This window comes from Podarcis raffonei, chromosome Z, assembly GCF_027172205.1.
Source record: "Podarcis raffonei isolate rPodRaf1 chromosome Z, rPodRaf1.pri, whole genome shotgun sequence".
Taxonomy (NCBI): Eukaryota; Metazoa; Chordata; class Lepidosauria; order Squamata; family Lacertidae; genus Podarcis; species Podarcis raffonei.
In genome coordinates, this window is record NC_070621.1 from 49,262,684 (window position 1) to 49,280,458 (window position 17,775).

Consider the following 17,775-nt stretch of genomic DNA (forward strand, 5'->3'; position numbering starts at 1 on the left):
AACAATTCTGTGCATACTTATTTGGGAGTGATTCCTAAGTAAACATGTTGCACCATCAACATTTAGTATTAATCAGAAAGGAAAGGTGGAGTAAGGGTTGGAATTGGGAATTTATGTTCTTGTATCCAAGGGCCACAACAGCCCTACTTCTAGGCAGAAACGAAAGTGGAAAGGGCAAGGTGTTTTTTTTTAAAAAAAACTGTACTGGCTTGAGAGCAGTACATGTGAAAAGGATCTAGGGGTCTTGGTTGACCACAAACTTGACATGAGCCAACAGTGTGACGCGGCAGCTAAAAAAGCCAATGCAATTCTGGGCTGCATCAATAGGAGTATAGCATCTAGATCAAGGGAAGTAATAGTGCCACTGTATTCTGTTCTGGTCAGACCTCACCTGGAGTACTGTGTCCAGTTCTGGGGACCACAGTTCAAGAAGGACACTGACAAACTGGAATGTGTCCAGAGGAGGGCAACCAAAATGGTCAAAGGCCTGGAAATGATGCCTTATGAGGAACGGCTAAGGGAGCTGGGCATGTTTAGCCTGGAGAAGAGGAGGTTAAGGGGTGATATGATAGCCATGTTCAAATATATAAAAGGATGTCACATAGAGGAGGGAGAAAGGTTGTTTTCTGCTGCTCCAGAGAAGCGGACACGGAGCAATGGATCCAAACTACAAGAAAGAAGATTCCACCTAAACATTAGGAAGAACTTCCTGACAGTAAGAGCTGTTCGACAGTGGAATTTGCTGCCAAGGAGTGTGGTGGAGTCTCCTTCTTTGGAGGTCTTTAAGCAGAGGCTTGACAACCATATGTCAGGAGTGCTCTGATGGTGTTTCCTGCTTGGCAGGGGGTTGGACTCGATGGCCCTTGTGGTCTCTTCCAACTCTATGATTCTATGATTTTCCTGTTCTTATTTAAGTCTCTTGCACACCGCAGTTTAAATCCTCACTCAGCCATAAAGCCCAATGTGACTGTAACCAGTTTCTCTGTCTAACCAGGGGTCGCTAACCTTTTTGGACTACTGGGAACATTTCAAATTTTGAGAGAGTGCTGAGGTGCCTGTCACAAAATTACTACCACAAAGGGGGCATGGCATAACACAAAATGGCTGCTGTGGAGTGTGTGACACACAAAATCACAAGAGACAACTACCTCTGACAACCTTTTGCTTACCATGGGAAGTCAGCTATACCCTGCTGCTCCTAATTATGGAGATTGCATATGCACACCGATGCTGTTGCTATATAATAACAATAGAGCATTCTTCAGTACAAGTAAAAAAACATAGAAGGGAGCCATACCACTCTCATCTCACAGAAATCACTTGGAAGTCACCTGTAAATTTTGCCCATAACTTTCTTTCTAAGAGGGCTTAATTCTATTTTAAATGAAAGCTCAGAGTCTGGAGCGCCAACAGAAGCTTTCATGCCCAGCAGGTTGGCAACCCCTGGTCTAACCTATGACACAGAGCTGTTGTGAGGATGGAAGGCCTGTATCCCACCTGAGCAACGTGGAATATAAAACAGAAACAACTTTTAATGCAATAAATAAATAAATATATGATGCAATCATCCTTTGCACATGTAAATCACTGTGGGTACCAATTAAAAAAAATTGGAAGACATGTGCTCCCTTTCAGTACCATTCAAGGTGCCTTCCAGCTGTACTACAACTTCCATCATCCCAGACTATGGCCTCTTGTGGCTGGGGATGATGGGAACTGGAGTCCAACATCTTAAAGGCCACAGGTTTCCCATCCATGCTCCCACACTTTCAGCTTTCCAGCTTTCTCGATTCCCCTGGATCCCCATTTTTTCTATGCTCCTCCCAAGTTCAGGCTCTGCACCTTCCCTCCAGCTCACTCAATTAAAGGCCCAAATCTCTCTCAGCTTCCTCCAATACTGCTCTCAGGCCAAGCTCACTCAGCTATGGATCCCAGTTTCCCCATTAGCCCCCATCCTCAAAACCCACCTTTTCAACAGGGCTTTTACCAGGCTTTGTCCCTTCACCATCCTTAGAGTGTAAGCTCCTTGAGGGCAGGGCTCTCTCTATGTTTCCAGTGTAACTCTGGACAAAGCAATGTGTATAATTACAATCAAAGATTCCCTCTCCCCGCGGGTGTCCCCTACTTTCCCTGAAGTACAGCCTACGACTCCCCCAACATCCCCCATGGCTTCTCTTTTAGCCCATTAAAACTTGTTGTTTTGAGCTCCCATGCCCTGCCCCTCCGCTCCTTCTCAGCACCCCAATTCACCCACGCCTCTGCGCCCCACTTTCCTTTGGAACACTGCTTACCCCCACCCCTGAACTTCCTCAATTTCCCCAGCGCATTCCCCAATTAGGCCTCCATTAGCCCCCCCCCACAATATTCTCTCTTACCTGACCCCCCACTGCATTCCCCCCTTCAGCCCAAGTTGCCATTTCCCCTCAGTTACTTTGCCCCTCACAATTCCCCCCACCCCAGTTTACCTGAGCCCCTTTCGCTCTCCGATCCACCACAGTGATCCACCACAGCGACCCCCCAGCATCACCAGGACACCCCACACCCCATTTTCCCCTCAGCTGCCCCTCCCCCCAGTCCTACGTGTCCCTCATAATCCTCCTCACATCCATCTTCAGCGTCCCCCACCCGCGCCAAGGTGCCCCCATTATGGGCACCCCACCCCCCACTCCAGCTGCCCCTCATTCTTCTGCCCCTCACACCGCTCACAGTCCTCCTCACATCCTCCTCGGCCTCCACCAGAGCATCCCATTATTTCCCCCTCAGCGCTCCCCCCCCCCGCTTCCCTCACCCTTCGCCTCACAGCCTCCCCGCCCCCATTTCGGACCCCCTCCCACCCCACCCCCCGTCCCTCACCATTCTCAGCCAGGACTCGCACGCGCCCCGAACGCACTTGGGGCCCCCGCCCCCCCCACCCCGCGATTCCCTCCCCTCCCCCGCGGCCCAATTTCCTCCCTCCCCCGCGGGTGTCCCCTCCCCGTAGGCGGGCGGAGGGTGACGCTGCGGAGACGCAGGCCGCGGATCAGTCTCTGCCGCTGCCTGGCTGGGCCGACTGGGAAGCAGGAGTCCGCCGCCGTCGCGCCGCCGCCGCCGCCAGCGAGGGAGCTGCGGGAGAGCGCGAGGGTTCGGGCCCCGCGGAGGCAGCTGCCTCGGCCTCTCCGGTCGCTGCCTCCGCCTCCGCCGCCGCCGCCGCCTCCTCCTCTCCCCCGTCCCCGCCAACATGGCCGCGGCGGCGTCCTCCTGAGGCGACTCCGCCTGGCGCCCGCCGGGGCCTCCTCCTCCGCCTCCTCCTCTTGCGCCCACCTCCTTCGCCGCCGCCGCCGCCGAGCCGCTGCTGCTTCCCCGCGGAGGGCGCGGGTCATGGGCTGCTGCGCCGCCGCCGGCGGAGGAGGAGGAGCAGCAGCAGCAGCAGCACCCGCCGACGGAGCCGGGCAGGCCGCGAGGAGCAGCAGCCGCAGGGCGACCGCCGCCGCCTGGCCGATGGCTCCTTCACGCCGCTAGCCCGGAAGGCGAGAGCGCGAGGAGCGCGGAGAAGAGCAGAGGTGGGCCGCGGAAGGGACGGGACACAAGCGGGGAAGCTCCGTGGAAGGTGCGGGGCGGGGGGCAGGATGGGGCTGAGACTGAGCGGGGGGGGGGGCAGGAAAATAGAGGCCTCAGAGTGGAAAATCTGACAGCTGAGTGAGTGCGCGGGCGGGGGTGCCCTTTTCCTCCTCTTCCTCCTCCTCCTCCCCCCGCGATAGACCAGGGGCTCCAAAGTAGAGGCAGCTGGCGGCTGAGAAGAAAGAGTGAGGTATAGGAGCGGACCTAGGGGGAAGAAATCTGAGGATTGGTTGGGGCGGAAGGGTGGCCGAGGTAGGGGAGAGAGGTGGCTTTAAAACGGAGTATGTGTGTTTGTGGTGAATTACTTCACCTCCACCTGGCACCAGTAGTCTGGAGGGAGAGCCAAAGAAGGGGCTGGAGGATGGTGGCGGGGTCAGCAAAGGAGTGTGTTGAGGTCCGCAGAGCTGGAGAAGGTGCAGCTGAAGGTGTTTTAATGCTCTGCTTCCTTCCCCTACCCTCCACCCATAGGCTCCGTTGCAGCTGAAACAGTAATAGCAGAGGCAGTGGTTACCCGGCAGCAGGAGGAGAGGCCTCTGCAAGGAGGAAAGAAGAGACCAAAGGAAGGGTTGAGATCACCATGGCCCACTCCCCCGTCGCCATGCAGGTGCCTGGTATGCAGGTGAGAGAGGGCTGTGGTAAAAAGCATGCTGGGTGGGGGAGGGTGGGTTTCACTGGGGCAGTTGCTGCATCCCAGGTTTTGACTTGCCTTTGCTCGAGTGAATTGCCGTTAGTACTCTTAGGTGTCACTAATGTGCCTTTCAGCCTGTCCATTGAGCAAATCTGCAAGAAGTCCAAGAGTGACATGGCAAAGGGGGGGGGAGCGTATATATTTTTGAGGGCGATTTTGGGAAAAGTCTCAGTGGGGATGTTCTTTCAGTCCAGGAGCACTTGAGAGGTGACTCTACGTTTTTACCACTTTTCATTCATGTTAAACCACTTAGAAACTTTACCAAGTGGTATATTGTTGTTGTTTAGTCATTTAGTCGTGTCCAACTCTTCGTGACCCCATGGACCGGAGCACACCAGGCACTCCTGTCTTCTACTGCCTCCCGCAGTTTGGTCAAATATATACATGTTATTAAATAAGAAAGGTATGGTATATACATTTTATTAAATAAATTCCAACAGGCTCTGCCTACATCATGATGACTGTAGAGATCTGTATACACACAGTGGACCCTCTGGATAGGGATTTAATTCGTTCCAGAGGTCCGTGCGTACCCCAAAAAATCTGTAACCAGCGGCGCCGCTTCTGCACACACGCATAGTGTGATAGAGTGCTTCTATGCATGCACAAGTGGTGAAACCCAGAAAAATACTTCCGGGTTTGCCACTTTCGCAACCCAAAGATTACGTATCCAGAGAGGTACGTAACCCAAGGGTCGACTGTATATAAATAAAATTGATTTTTAAACAAATACAATAAGTATTAAACACTTATCCATCAGTACATCTAATGGTGTTTGTTCTAGACATACACTTGCACATTCAACATTCACTATCATTGTTGAAGGGAGAAGAGGTTTGGGATGTGAAGAGGAAGCTGTTACTTCTTTGTGGCATGCTTTTGTTTCATGCTTGAAACATGCAAAAACATCTGAGGAGTTGCTATTGGCCATGGAACATCTCTGTCAGCAGCCTTAAACTGCTGCTGAGCTGCTCCTGCCAAATTCACGCTTAAGCTTGTTTGCACCAAGCACTGGCCAACCCCAGAATGTTTCAGTAGAGTTACTAGTACCTTATCTTGCAGCAAGTACCTTATCTTGTACTCCATCTTGTCCTTTTACTCACTTTCCCTAGTGGAGGAAGTAAAGCTGTGCTTTGTTTTGGACTTTTTAAGTGCCATGTCTTGTTGTGAGCACTGAAATAGATTATAAAATAGTTACACTTTTACTAATGCTAAGGTAGGATTTATGTGGCCAGCTCACTGCTGCATGCACCACCTCTGAGCATGAAAAAGTGTTTTGATAGTCTTATTGAACATTAAGCATTATTTGGTCTCTATTGCTAGATAGACTCCCAGTTAAGGAACCAGGAATTTTTTTTGGGGGGGTGCTAATATGGAGGTTGTGCATTCCATAATGTGCACTCAGTAATGGGAACATTACAACTGGGTCAAGATTTATACCTGTAAGTAATACTTGTCTGTCCGTGGTGCTTGCATGAATTTAAATAAAGGAAGTACTTTTTGTCATTTTGTTGTCACAGACGAATGCAGCTAGTATTCTGGAACTGTATACGTGTGGATGGATGTGCTTGAGTGTGATGCATTTCCCGCTAGTTATTTGCTAATCTGTTGGGTGTTTGTGTAATGCCACTAAACCCATCAAAAGGACCTGTGGTTTTTTTAAAACAACAACAACCAAGGGTGCTCTGGTAGGACCAGTAGGTTTTATTGCTTTGGGTTCCCTTTTGTTGACCAGTTTTATCTCTTTACATTCTTTATGGATCAAAAGATTCTGATTCCTTTGCGCTCTTTTATCATCTAAATCTAGCATATCTCAAAAGGTCAATGAACCCTCCAATTACTTTCATTCTTCTCTAATTCCATCATATGCATCAAGGAGCTGGCCACTATAAATTAATCTAAAAAAAAATCACATGAGCTCCTTGGAAGGTGGCTAGAAACTGACACAGCTTGAAGATCTTGCTCTAGATTTTGGTACTTTGGCAAGGTAATTGGTTTCTAACCTACTATAAAATTGATTATTGCCCAACAATTTCTGACTTGCCCACAAATCCATAATTTCAGAACTTTAGTGTTTCCAATTGTTTTAACCATTTAATGTCATGTCTCAGTTTTGTCATAGTTAGATCCATCTTCTTTACATGTCTTGTTTTAAAAGAATAGTGTGTGTGTGAGAGAGGGGGGGGGAGGGGGATTTTTTAATCTTCCTTCATAAACCACCCAGTATCGCTTAGATACAACTTTAACTGTATATGGTAACTATTTTTTACTGAACCAGTATATTAGGTAGCATTTCAGTTGTAAGTCAGGAACGGATGTAGCTCAGTAATAGAGCACCTGCCTCACGTACAAAAGTTTCCTAGTTCATTCGCTAGCAGACAGGGGAGTGGGGCTTACCTGACCTTGCAGGTGGTTGCTGCTGGTTCCTGGGAGGGACAAAGCAGCGGGTCGTTTGGCTATGTACAATCACACCAGCAGAGCCAAATCTTTCCAGTACATTTAGGCAGTTCTAACCTCTCAACTGCTTTGCCCCTTCCACTCTTCCCCACAGTAAACAGAGATAGCCTACCTGCCAGAAGGTCAAGTAAGCAAGCACTGGTGGCCCACACCACCATATGCTACTGGGTTCAGTCTGTGGTGTTTCCAGGTAGAGAAATCTATTAGATGAACTAGTCAGCATTCATAATATTGCAGATTGACCCTTGGTCTGATGTGGTATAAAGTAACATCCTCTGTTCCTGTGACATTAGATTTCATGTTAAGGCTGCAACCCTCTACCCAATTTCCTGGAAGTCAGTCTTATTGAACTTTAGTGGATTTAACTTTTGAGTAGAAACATATAGGATTGTGTTGTAAGTTTTATGTTAAAAAGATGAGCAGTTAGTAATCCATAAGCTTGAAAGTTTGCAAGTTAGTGTATGTTTGGGTACAGTGGACCAAAGTTGTCTTGAGTCTGGAGTTATTAGTTGTTAATGATATAATTATACCTTTTTGCTTTCTCTAGTTTAATGTTCAGTCTGCTTTGACTATTTCAGACTTCCTTGCTTTGCCCATATCTGAAAGATTACAGTGGGACACAATGGGCTCCTTGAGATGTAATACCAAACCATAGTTTTTTGGGGGGCAGAAATGGCGACTAGCCATTCTGTTTTTGTGCCTGTAACCCAGGTTCCAGGAGCCATTTGGCTCATAGCTTTCATATATGAGTTTCTAACATTGGGCCAGACATACAAGTAGACAGGGTAAACCCTTTGTTCAGTAGGCTAAATTTCAGCCATACAAAAACCATCTTTCTGTCCAGGCAAACAAAGTATTATCATAGTTGAAGAACACATTTCAACCATATTAAAACAGTAGAAAGCGGCACAAAGCAGAACTGGTGAGGGATGTGGCCTGGGGAGGGTTCCTGAGGTCTGGGTAAAGAGGTCTGGTGTGTTCTCCACCCCTGTTGTAGACACCTAGCTTTGTGGTGACTGTAGAAACTATTCAGTACTTTTTGATACCCAAAACATACCTTTATTTAATGAATGCTGTTCAAGTGAGTTGAAATCAGATTTATTGGCTTCATCCATGGTTCTTGCCACAATTTGCTTCCCACAGATTTATTATGGCAGTGCTTCCATGAAGAATAGAATTATACAACCCATCTCACCTTGCTTCACCCACAGTCTAATAAAAGCCAAATGCTTGTTGATTTTCTGTGCTAAAATGTGGATCTTGGAAGCTGCCTTTCACAGTTCTATGTTTAAAGCATAGGTCTATACTCGCAGAATGTATTTGATAGCTATTCATGGGGAGTTTTAAGTGACAAAGGATCTTGGTGCTGCGTATACTGTAAGAGAATCTGCCTTCCTGGATGGGGCCCAGAGGAATCATTCAACTGTTGAAACAAATACTTTTGTAGTTGTTGCTGAATTCTTCTGTGAATTCTGTGATAAGGGGCACAGTGATCCTTCAGCTGATTCTGTTGTGATTCTGGTTTTTTTACATGGTTTGCTCATGTTGGGACAGGGTGATCTTTGAAACTTTTCTACCAATATCATTAAGATTAAACTTCGTTGCAGACCTTGAATTTCCAAGTTTCGTGCAGTCCTCTTCTTCCCTTCTCCCACTCCCAATATCTAAGAACATTTCAGAGACTTTAATAGGTGACAGCTTGCAACTTTTTCATGGTATGTTCTTCATCCAACATGCAGCAACATGTTCCACAACCTTGGTGCAGCCGCAGATAATTTCAGTTTCTAATGTTGTAGGTAGAAGATTAGAAATTGAAATGATCAGTGGCTGCACCAAGGCTGTGGAACATGTTGCTGCATGATGGATGATTACCAGTTGGTAAAAGACTTTTTAATAATTCTGACAAGGTTTTTGCCTGCTAAATATCTGTGGTCTTTGTCTTGCCTGCCTAGCAAAGTGCTTCATTGTATGGCAAAAGCTTTTGGCAGGGTGCATACAAGCCTCTCAATGGAAATAATTCGTTAATTTAGGAGCAGCCATGGAGAAGGCACTTTCACTCAGCACCAGCAGCTGAACGTACACCATGGTTGGGACCTAGATAAGAGTTTCTCCATCACATCTTTGGTAGTAGGTTGGCTATTGGGAGAAGCTGGTCCCTAAGGTATCTTGGACCTAAGCCAATTTAAAGTACAACTTAAAATGTCATGGTAAGATTAAAACCAGCGGGAACAAAAATGGAAACAACAGATAATGTTTCTTCCCTCCTTGGTTATAATACACTACTACCACCCTCTACAGCTCTTCAAACCTCAGTTCCTAGTTTTAGAGGAAGGTATGGGTTTTCTCAGCAGTAGCTAAATATACATTCTTACCATACGTGACGTTTTTCTCAAATTATTCCCCTGTGTAGAATGTTAAATTATAAGCTCTTCTAGGCAGAGACTTCTCTGCTTGCATTGGTGCTTGTGTGTGTGTGTACACACACACATACACACACACTACAAGTAGATAAATAGGTACCCCTGCAGCAGGAAAGTAAACAGCATTTCCGTGTGCTCTGGCTTCCGTCACGGTGTCCTGTTGTGACAGAAGCAGTTAAGTCATGATGGCCACATGATCCAGAAAGCTGTCTGTGGACAAATGTCGGCTCTCTCGGCCTGAACACAGAGGTGAGCACTGCACCCCATAGTCAAATTTGACTGCACTTAACTGTCCAGGGATCCTTTACCTTTACATATACATTTACATACAAAAACCCACACACATAAATACATACATAAGATCACTGTCCAAGTCCTGCAGGTATTAGAAGTTGGCAATGTGGTTAGACGTAACTAAGTTATCTATATGTGACTTTGAGACTGTGGTTTTCAAACAGAGGGTGTTACTTTGGCAAAGAATATTTCAACATACACAACACCCTCAACGGTTCCTCATAAGGCTTGGTTCTCCAGACCCTTGATCATCTTGGTTGCCCTTCTCTGCACATGCTCCAGCTTGTCAAAATAATAATAATAATAATTTAATTTATACCCCGCCCATCTGGCTGAGTTTCCCCAGCCACTCTGGGCGGCTCTCAACAGAATATTAAAAACATGATAAAACGTCAAAAATTAAAAATTTCCCTAAACAGGGCTGCCTTCAGATGTCTTTTAAAGGTAATATAGCTGCTTATTTCCCTCACATCTGAAGGGAGGGCATTCCACAGGGCGTGCGCCACAACTGAGAAGGCCCTCTGTCTGGTTCCCTGTAACCTCACTTCTCGCAATGAGGGAACCGCCAGAAGGCCCTCGGCGCTGGGCAGAACGTTTAATTAAACTGAACAGCTTATTAAACGGTGATGTCCAGAACTGGACACAGTATTCCAGGTGTAGTCTGACCAAGGCAGAATAGAGCGATACTGTGATGTCACTTGATCAGGACACTAGGTATCCCCCATCCTTTATTTGTGCATTTGTCTTATTATTCCTGACTAGAGATGTAAAATTTCCAGAAATTTTGAAGCCAAGAGAAAAAAACATTTTCCCCCTGTTTTCCCCTGGAAAAAATGGAAATTTTGGAAAAATTGAAAAAAAAGTTCAGTGTGGAGTAGTTTTACAAATTGCATGAAACGCAGTGTATATAAAAGTATTATGCTTGCAATAAAACAGGTAACCACCCGCCTTTCCCTCAAAAGCAAAAAGCAAAAAACCATCAACATAAAAAATAATCAGATTTGCACCTTAGCACCAATAGCAAATAAAGTTAAGATCCTTCTCAATATTTAAGCTCCATAGAAGGTCTACCCTTTGAGTAGTGCTTTAAAAAAGACAAAAAACAGAAGACACAACATATACATGCAGTTTATTCTATCTCATTTTCTGAACTACTGCTATCATTTTCCATTTCTTCTTCCTCTTTGTCATTTTTCTCATGGATTTCTAAAAAACAGCTTTGGGAATTAATAGAGAAAAACCTGTTCTTTCCGGGGGTTTTCCAGGCCTTCCCATCTCTACTTGAGGTCAGCCAGGGCTAATCGTAAGGCAAATTTGTTGCATGCCAGGCCCAGAAGTAACCAACATCCAGTTATTGAATAACATGTTGCATTAAGGCTCAAACTCTGTTTGAAAGGAAAAGGAGTGTGTGTGTGTTTTTAAAATTGCATTTGTTATTATATATTATAAACTGCATGATGGTAAGAGAGCTTTCTAAACAGTTTACAAAAATATACAACAGAACATTAAAATGATTGATAAAACACAGTTAAAGGCAGGTATTTAAGAGTACAGTGGTACCTCGGGTTATGAACGTAATTTGTTCCGGAAGTCTGTTCTTAACCTGAAACCATTCTAAACCTGAGGCGCGCTTTCGCTAATGAGGCCTCCCACTGCTGCCGTGCCGCCGGAGCACGATTTCCATTCTCATCCTGGGGCAAAGTTCTCAACCCGAGGTACTACTTCTGGGTTACCTTGTAACCTGAAGTGTTTGTAATTTGAAGCGTATGTAACCTGTGGTACCACTGTATTCAGATATGATTAAAGTCAGCAGTGGTTAAAAGGAAGTAAATTGCATGCAGCTTCTACGTGTTCAGATGGGCTGGCCCTAACTAAAATGTTTTGAGCAGTTGCTGGAAAGAGTACAGTGAGAACACCTGTCTGGTGTCAGGCAGCAGGGAGCTCCAAAGTGTGGGTGCTGGAAGACCTGGGGAAAAAATGAAAAAAATGGGGGGGGGGACAGGGTTTTTTTCCCAAAGCCATTTTTTACCAGGAAAAATGGGGAGGGGGGAATAGTGTGTGGCATATTCAAAGTATATCGAACTCCCCTCCCCCCCCCCCGCATGAAAAACTGGCTTTGGAAAAAAACAGGGAAAAACCTGGTTTCCCCCCAATTTTTCTGGGTTTTTTCCAGGCCTTTCATTTGTTAGTTTGGGCCCAACTTTTCAATCTGTTATGGTCACACTGAATCCTGATTCGATCTTCTGAAGGGGTTATGGGAAGAACCCATTTTTCACCATTAGCCTCCTTGAATGGAGGCAATTCTCACCATACATGAGTAGCTGCAAGCAAATTGGAAGTGAATTTTCATTTTTCAAACCTAAAAATATATTCCTCCATTTTCTCCCTTTGATTTTGTGATTATTCTTGGGCAGGGCTGAATTCCAGGAAAAACTTTGTAGAGTTGGCAATAAACTTTATGTAATAGCACACTTCCTTTTACTTCATAGCTGGTAGCTTAACCTAGATATGCATAGAGTTAATAGTATTCTCTGTTTTGGTTTTATATAGCTGCAGAGAATAAAGAGTTATTGGATGACTTTTTTTCCTTTTAAATGAAGGCGCATAACACAAAGCAAATGTTTCTTCAAGGATGGGTGTAGCATGGAAGTGCGTGTAGCTTGATTTCAGGAAGTGTAAACAGATCTGGACTTGAATGTTCTCTCATAGGTATATTTAAGTTAGGACCATGGGAAATATTTGGACACCTGTACTTGCAACTTTTACTACATAATGTTGGACTTGTTTGAAGGAGCTTGAAATAGAATAATTCCTGCTTAGTTTGTCCAGAACTCTAAAGAAGGTGGTATTAAATTTAAATCAGGTTACCCTAAGACCGTCATGACTTCCTTCAGAGATTCATGGGAACTGTAAGTTTGATGGTGTTAAGAGTTTTCTGAAGGGGTTCCCTTGCCTCTCAAAGTACTCAAGTTTCCAAAGATTGTTGAGACTGGTTACAACAGTATAGCGTGTGCACACAAACAGTATGTGAACAGGACTACAGTCATACCTCGGGTTGAATGTGCTTCAGGTTGAGCGTTTTCAAGTTACGCTCCACGACAACCCGGAAGTAACGGAGTGCATTACTTCCAGGTTTCGCCCCTCGCGCATGCGCAGACGCTCAAAATGACGTCACGCGCATGCATGGAAGCGGCAAAACGCGACCTGCACGGTTGCGTCTTACGTTCTATTCAGGATGTGAACAGGGCTCCGGAACGGATCCCGTTCACATCCCGAGGTACCACTGTATATGCATTTACTTTGATCTTTCCATTGTGTATTTGCTTTGATTTTTTTCTGTGCTCTGTGGTGAGCCACAGGAGTTTTTGTGTGTGTTTGACTTAGTCCCTTCCATGGAACCTGCGTTCCTTACATATGTAGAGGTTACTGGCATATTTATACTGAAAATTCGTATCTAATTTTAAATCATTCCAGCCTGCTGAGTTGTCTTGGGTAGCGTAATGTAGTTTGTCTGTGATTTGGATCTGACATACCTACTGTTATTAACTGAATTCTGAACTACTTCAGTATTTTGACAATGAGATGCTGATTGACAATAAAAATAGGCTCATTTAAGCATAAATGTGGTTTCTGGCTGTGGAGAACTGAAAGTTCAATCAGAAGCCCTGGAAGTGGCTTGTTCACTAATATAATATATAAGCTTTCCTTTTACAAAATTTGGAGGGTGGGTAGATGTGCCTTTCTATCTGCCATTTTATCCCATCAGGGGTACTCTTTTTTAAAAAAATAAAAATATTTATGCACTGCTATGCTATAAAAATATATAGAAGTGGGTTACAGCAATAAAACATAAAACTGTACAATAAAAACCATAACAATGTTAAAAACAGACATCAATTAACCATTGTAGAAGAATGTGTTCTTAATTGCCTGGCATAGCTAGGCCTGGCAGGGTAGAAAAGTTTGTAGCAGACATTTTAAAAATATGGCACAGAAGGTGTCTGCTGAATTTCCATTGGCAGAGTATTCACAGGACTGAGCCAATGAAAATAAAGACTCTTGTTATCAAATGAGCCTTACCAACTCAGGGAATGACCAGCGATGCTCCTGCAGGTGATCTCAGTGATCGATCTGGGATGTAAGGGTTCAGGTAATTCTTGAGGCACTCTACAACTAAGTTGTTCAGGCTTTGTAAATCCATACAAGAACCATGACCCCAGCTCAGTGGTAAATGGGCAGCTAGTGCTCCTGTTTTAACAATGTCTTCATGTGTTCTCAACTAGGAGCTCCTTTCAGCAGTCTGAGTGCCACATTCTGCACCAGCTGGAGTTTCTGACCCAGACCCAAGGGCAGCCCCACATAGTGCACATTACAGTAATCTTGCCTTGAGGTTTCCAACACTTGGTGAACTGCAGTGGTCAGGCTTTCCCTGTTCAAGAACAGCTGTAGTTCCAGACAAACGAGATGAAGCTCATAAAAGGCACTCCTGTCCACAGAGGACACTTGGACTTCTAGCTGCAAATGTGTTTTCAGGAGTACTCCAAGCAATACACTTGTTCCTTCAGAGCCAGTGCAGCCCCATCCTGAACAGATAACTTCCTGAACAGGTAAACATGCCAACCACCTACCCATGAGGGGATACTGAGATTCCAACCTTATTGATGCCATTCTGGATGGGTTTGAAGGAGTACAGGAATACTTGTTCAATTGAAGAGGGAGTTGTGTTGGGACTTTGCATCCCCAGAAAATGTAGCAGCTTCACAGCCCTTGGTTCACATTACATTCATCCCTTGGAAGTCGAACGGAATCCGTTCCGGAAGTCTGTTTGACTTCCAAAAGGTTCAGAAACCAAAGTGCAGCTTCTGATTGGCTGCAGGAAGCTCCTGCAGCCAATCGGAAGCCCCATCAGACGTTTGGCTTCCAAAAATAGTTTGCAAACCGGAACACTCAGGGTTTGTGGCATTTGGGAGCCAAAACATTCAAGAACTAAGCTTTTCCTGGATGAAACATTAGAACTTGCCTTCAGCCTTTAGCGATATCTGTCAGATTGAAATCATGTTTGTTGGCATATCTATGCAAAGGCTGTGCTTGGAAACTGGCCAACACTCCAGTTGTGTTGCATGTGATGGGATGGAATTCACAGCTTGCTCTCAGTCTGTGATGGTTCTTCAGGTTTAACTGGAGTTTATAGCTCAAAAATGTGCACACAGACCTCCGGTTTTGGCCGATAGGAATTTGGAGGCTAATATTGATACTGAAGAACAGGTCAGTAGAATACTATTTTTAAAGCTGTTTTCAGAGGGCACTGCAATTGTCACAATAGAAATATTTAAAGAGTATAGTCAAAAAATGAAGGCAGACTTACTCCTTTAGTAAAAGCAGCAAATATTAAGTATATGAAGTGTAACAAATGCGCACTAGTTACAGGTAGGTAGCTGTGTTGGTCTGCCGCAGTCGAATTATTGTCAGTTAGAGAAAGTGGTGCAATAATACAAAACCTTCAGAATGAAATTAGCCATTCTTTCTTGCTCATAACTCCAGAAGTTTGTGGAGTCTGAGGGAAACTTGTTTACAAAATACACCCCCCCCAAAAAAACCCCACCCTTTTGAAGATGACATGCTCCAGATAAGATGTAAATAAAGATCACCACTTCTGATGGGTTTATGTGGAATACTTAATCTGTAGAAAGATTAATTATAGTTCTAAAGATAACAAAAATAACTTGGAACATTTTAACTAGTTTGGAAAGAAATAGAACTAAGAAAAGGATTTCTAGCATACAATCAGACGCTAGTGAGAGGGCTAATGCTGTAATCCTGAGAATACCTAGTTGGGTTTAAATCCCTTTAAAATTATTGGGACACTTTTCAACACAGATGTAGTCAGAGTTGCAGTATTGGCTCCAAAGAAATAGAGAGCAGAGTAGAGAGCCCTTGAAAACTGTTAATTGGGGAAGAAATCAATATTCATTTAAACTTGCAGACTATGTGCTTTGTTGTAATGAAGGGTAATGATTTGTTGTACGTTTTATAAAAGTAAAGTGCTTCATGTAAATAATTATGTGCTTCTTGATCAAGCTTTGAACTCTGCTTTGTCAGGAGAAAAGGCACTGTTTTCCCTCTTGAGTTTTAGGTTATTTAGCATTATAGCAGGGAGGATCAAACAGTGTTGACTGAAGTGGGTGTTCACAAAGATATAGACTGGTAGAAACATTGTTCTTAATTTGCAGCCTCAGACAACCCACTCTGGAAGGCAGCTCGGTGTTCCTGTATGACCTGGAGCAGCTAGTCATGTTAACTTTTGATTGATGTTTCTGTGATGTTGAGACCTGCTAACTTGTTAGACTTGAGAACACAAATTAATTTTGCATAGACTGCTCAGTGTCAGACAGATATTGCTAACAACCTTCCTGTTTTGAGGGCTGATGTAAGAGTTTATGTACATGCCAAACTTCTGCTTTTCACAGAAAACGACAGCTGTAGTTTTAAGTGCAAAACACTTTTCAGGACTATTCAGTTACTCCTTGTAGAATTGCAAGCGAAGGCAAATTACATTATTTTTTAAACCAGTGGTTCCCAGTTCGTGGTCTGCAGACCTCAAGGGGCCAGCGTAACCCATCTAGGGGGTCTGTGGCACCATTCACATAACAAAAACTACTATAGATATCAAAATTTTCAAAAACAGGCAGTCCTTGGCTTTGCTTTTGAAAAATGGGGTCCTCAGTAGTTAGATAATTGGGAACCACTGCCTTAAACTATTAGGGTTTAGTACCTCACAGATGGTTGATTCCTACTATGGCATGTAGAGTCAGTAAAAGAGCATATACCTCCAGTCTTTTAGCATTTTAAATCTACTTTCTACATGAGTAGGTGCCAGGATTAAAGGTAACTAATGGCCTTCTGAAGCATAGAAGGGACTCTTCCCCTTTTGCAAATGAGGCACCTGTCACTAGAGTAGTGCCACTTGCAGCGCTGAGTTTGGCATTATTTTCTGTTAGGCGTTGGACCCATGTCTCACGGGTAGTCCAGCTTTTCTAGCAGTGTTGGATCATTGTCTAGTTGCTTCACAATATTCACAAATGTATATTGCTACCAGAGTAACCCTTGGTTGTTCATAGCCATGAGATACCAGCCTAGATAAGTGTATTGCATTTCATTTGGGAAATGCTAAGGCTTTGCTGGTTTACAGAACAGGTGGATACATTATTCAGTGCACTAATGCTTGGTAAATATCTTCATGTAGATTTAGATTTCGTCATCTTGAAAAGTATTCCTGACCCAAACTAATGAAGGAAGTAAAACAATGAAATATAACAAAGGTTAAAGAGATTTCCTTGTTGCAAGTCATACTGCTTCATGTTTCATCTCTCCACCTGTGTGGTAATAGTTCCTTGTCTACTCTTTCTTTGAGGCTACCTACTGTAGTTTGTATTCCATATTTTGCACAACTGAATTCATGACTCCAATGCAGGTATTACTATAAGAAAAAAACCTATTAAACAAAAGGATTCTTCTACTGGGCAAGCTAAGATTTCTCAGCACATTAAGGTAGAATATGGGAGTGTTACAAGCGAACAACAGAATATCAACTCATGACAGGGGTGTGAAATCTCAAACAAGAATCACCAGGTTATTGGGCAGTGTCACATCTCAAGAACATTCCAGTGAAGATACTGACATGACAGATATCCTTAAACTCTCTGTAAATATTTGTTTTGCTAAGGCTTCCCTGAACATGGTGGATATGATCCTTTCACTAGCTTACAGATAACTGCTGTGTTTTTTATTGTAATGGAGAGAACTATAGACCAGTTATGGGTAACCTCAATCCTGGGGGCCAAATGTGGCCCTCCAGGTCCTGGGGTGCCTCCCAAGATACACCTCCTCTCACCAGCCCAGTTCCACACACTCCATGGGTGCTGTTGCCCGGATGGAATGTATTTTTAAACTGTGACCTTGAGGTAGTGGTTGAATGGGGGGGGGTGTAGAAACCTCTGGCATGGCTGCAATGTCACCTAACATAAAAAGGTAAGAGTCACATTTGTTGCAATTCTGCTTCTGACCCTGCTCACCACTGGCATCCCTGGAAAGTTGTCCACACAGGAATGTGGTCCTTGGGCTGAAAAAGGTTGTAGAGTTAGGGAACCCAGGGGTCTTCTAGTCCAATTGCCTGCAACACAGGAACCTCAATTAAAGTATCCATGACAGATGACCAGCCAGCTTCTGCTTAAAAACCTCCAATGAAGAAGAGTCCACAACATAGAGATAATCCTCCAATTTTTATTTTGCTGTCTGTCAAAAGTATCATACAGTGGTACC

The 17,775-nt window shown here is 44.3% G+C and overlaps 1 protein-coding gene across 1 annotated transcript in view; it reads left to right on the forward strand.

Annotated features, from left to right (window-relative positions):
* Positions 1 to 3,449: 3,449 nt before the first annotated feature.
* Positions 3,450 to 17,775, forward strand: part of STK26 (serine/threonine kinase 26) — a 39,424-nt gene continuing 25,098 nt past the window's right edge. Inside the window, exons 1-2 of the mRNA XM_053374664.1 lie at positions 3,450 to 3,539; positions 4,066 to 4,216. Coding sequence (XP_053230639.1) covers positions 4,175 to 4,216 — 42 coding nt within the window. The 5' untranslated portion in view covers positions 3,450 to 3,539; positions 4,066 to 4,174. The remainder of the gene's footprint in view (positions 3,540 to 4,065; positions 4,217 to 17,775) is intronic.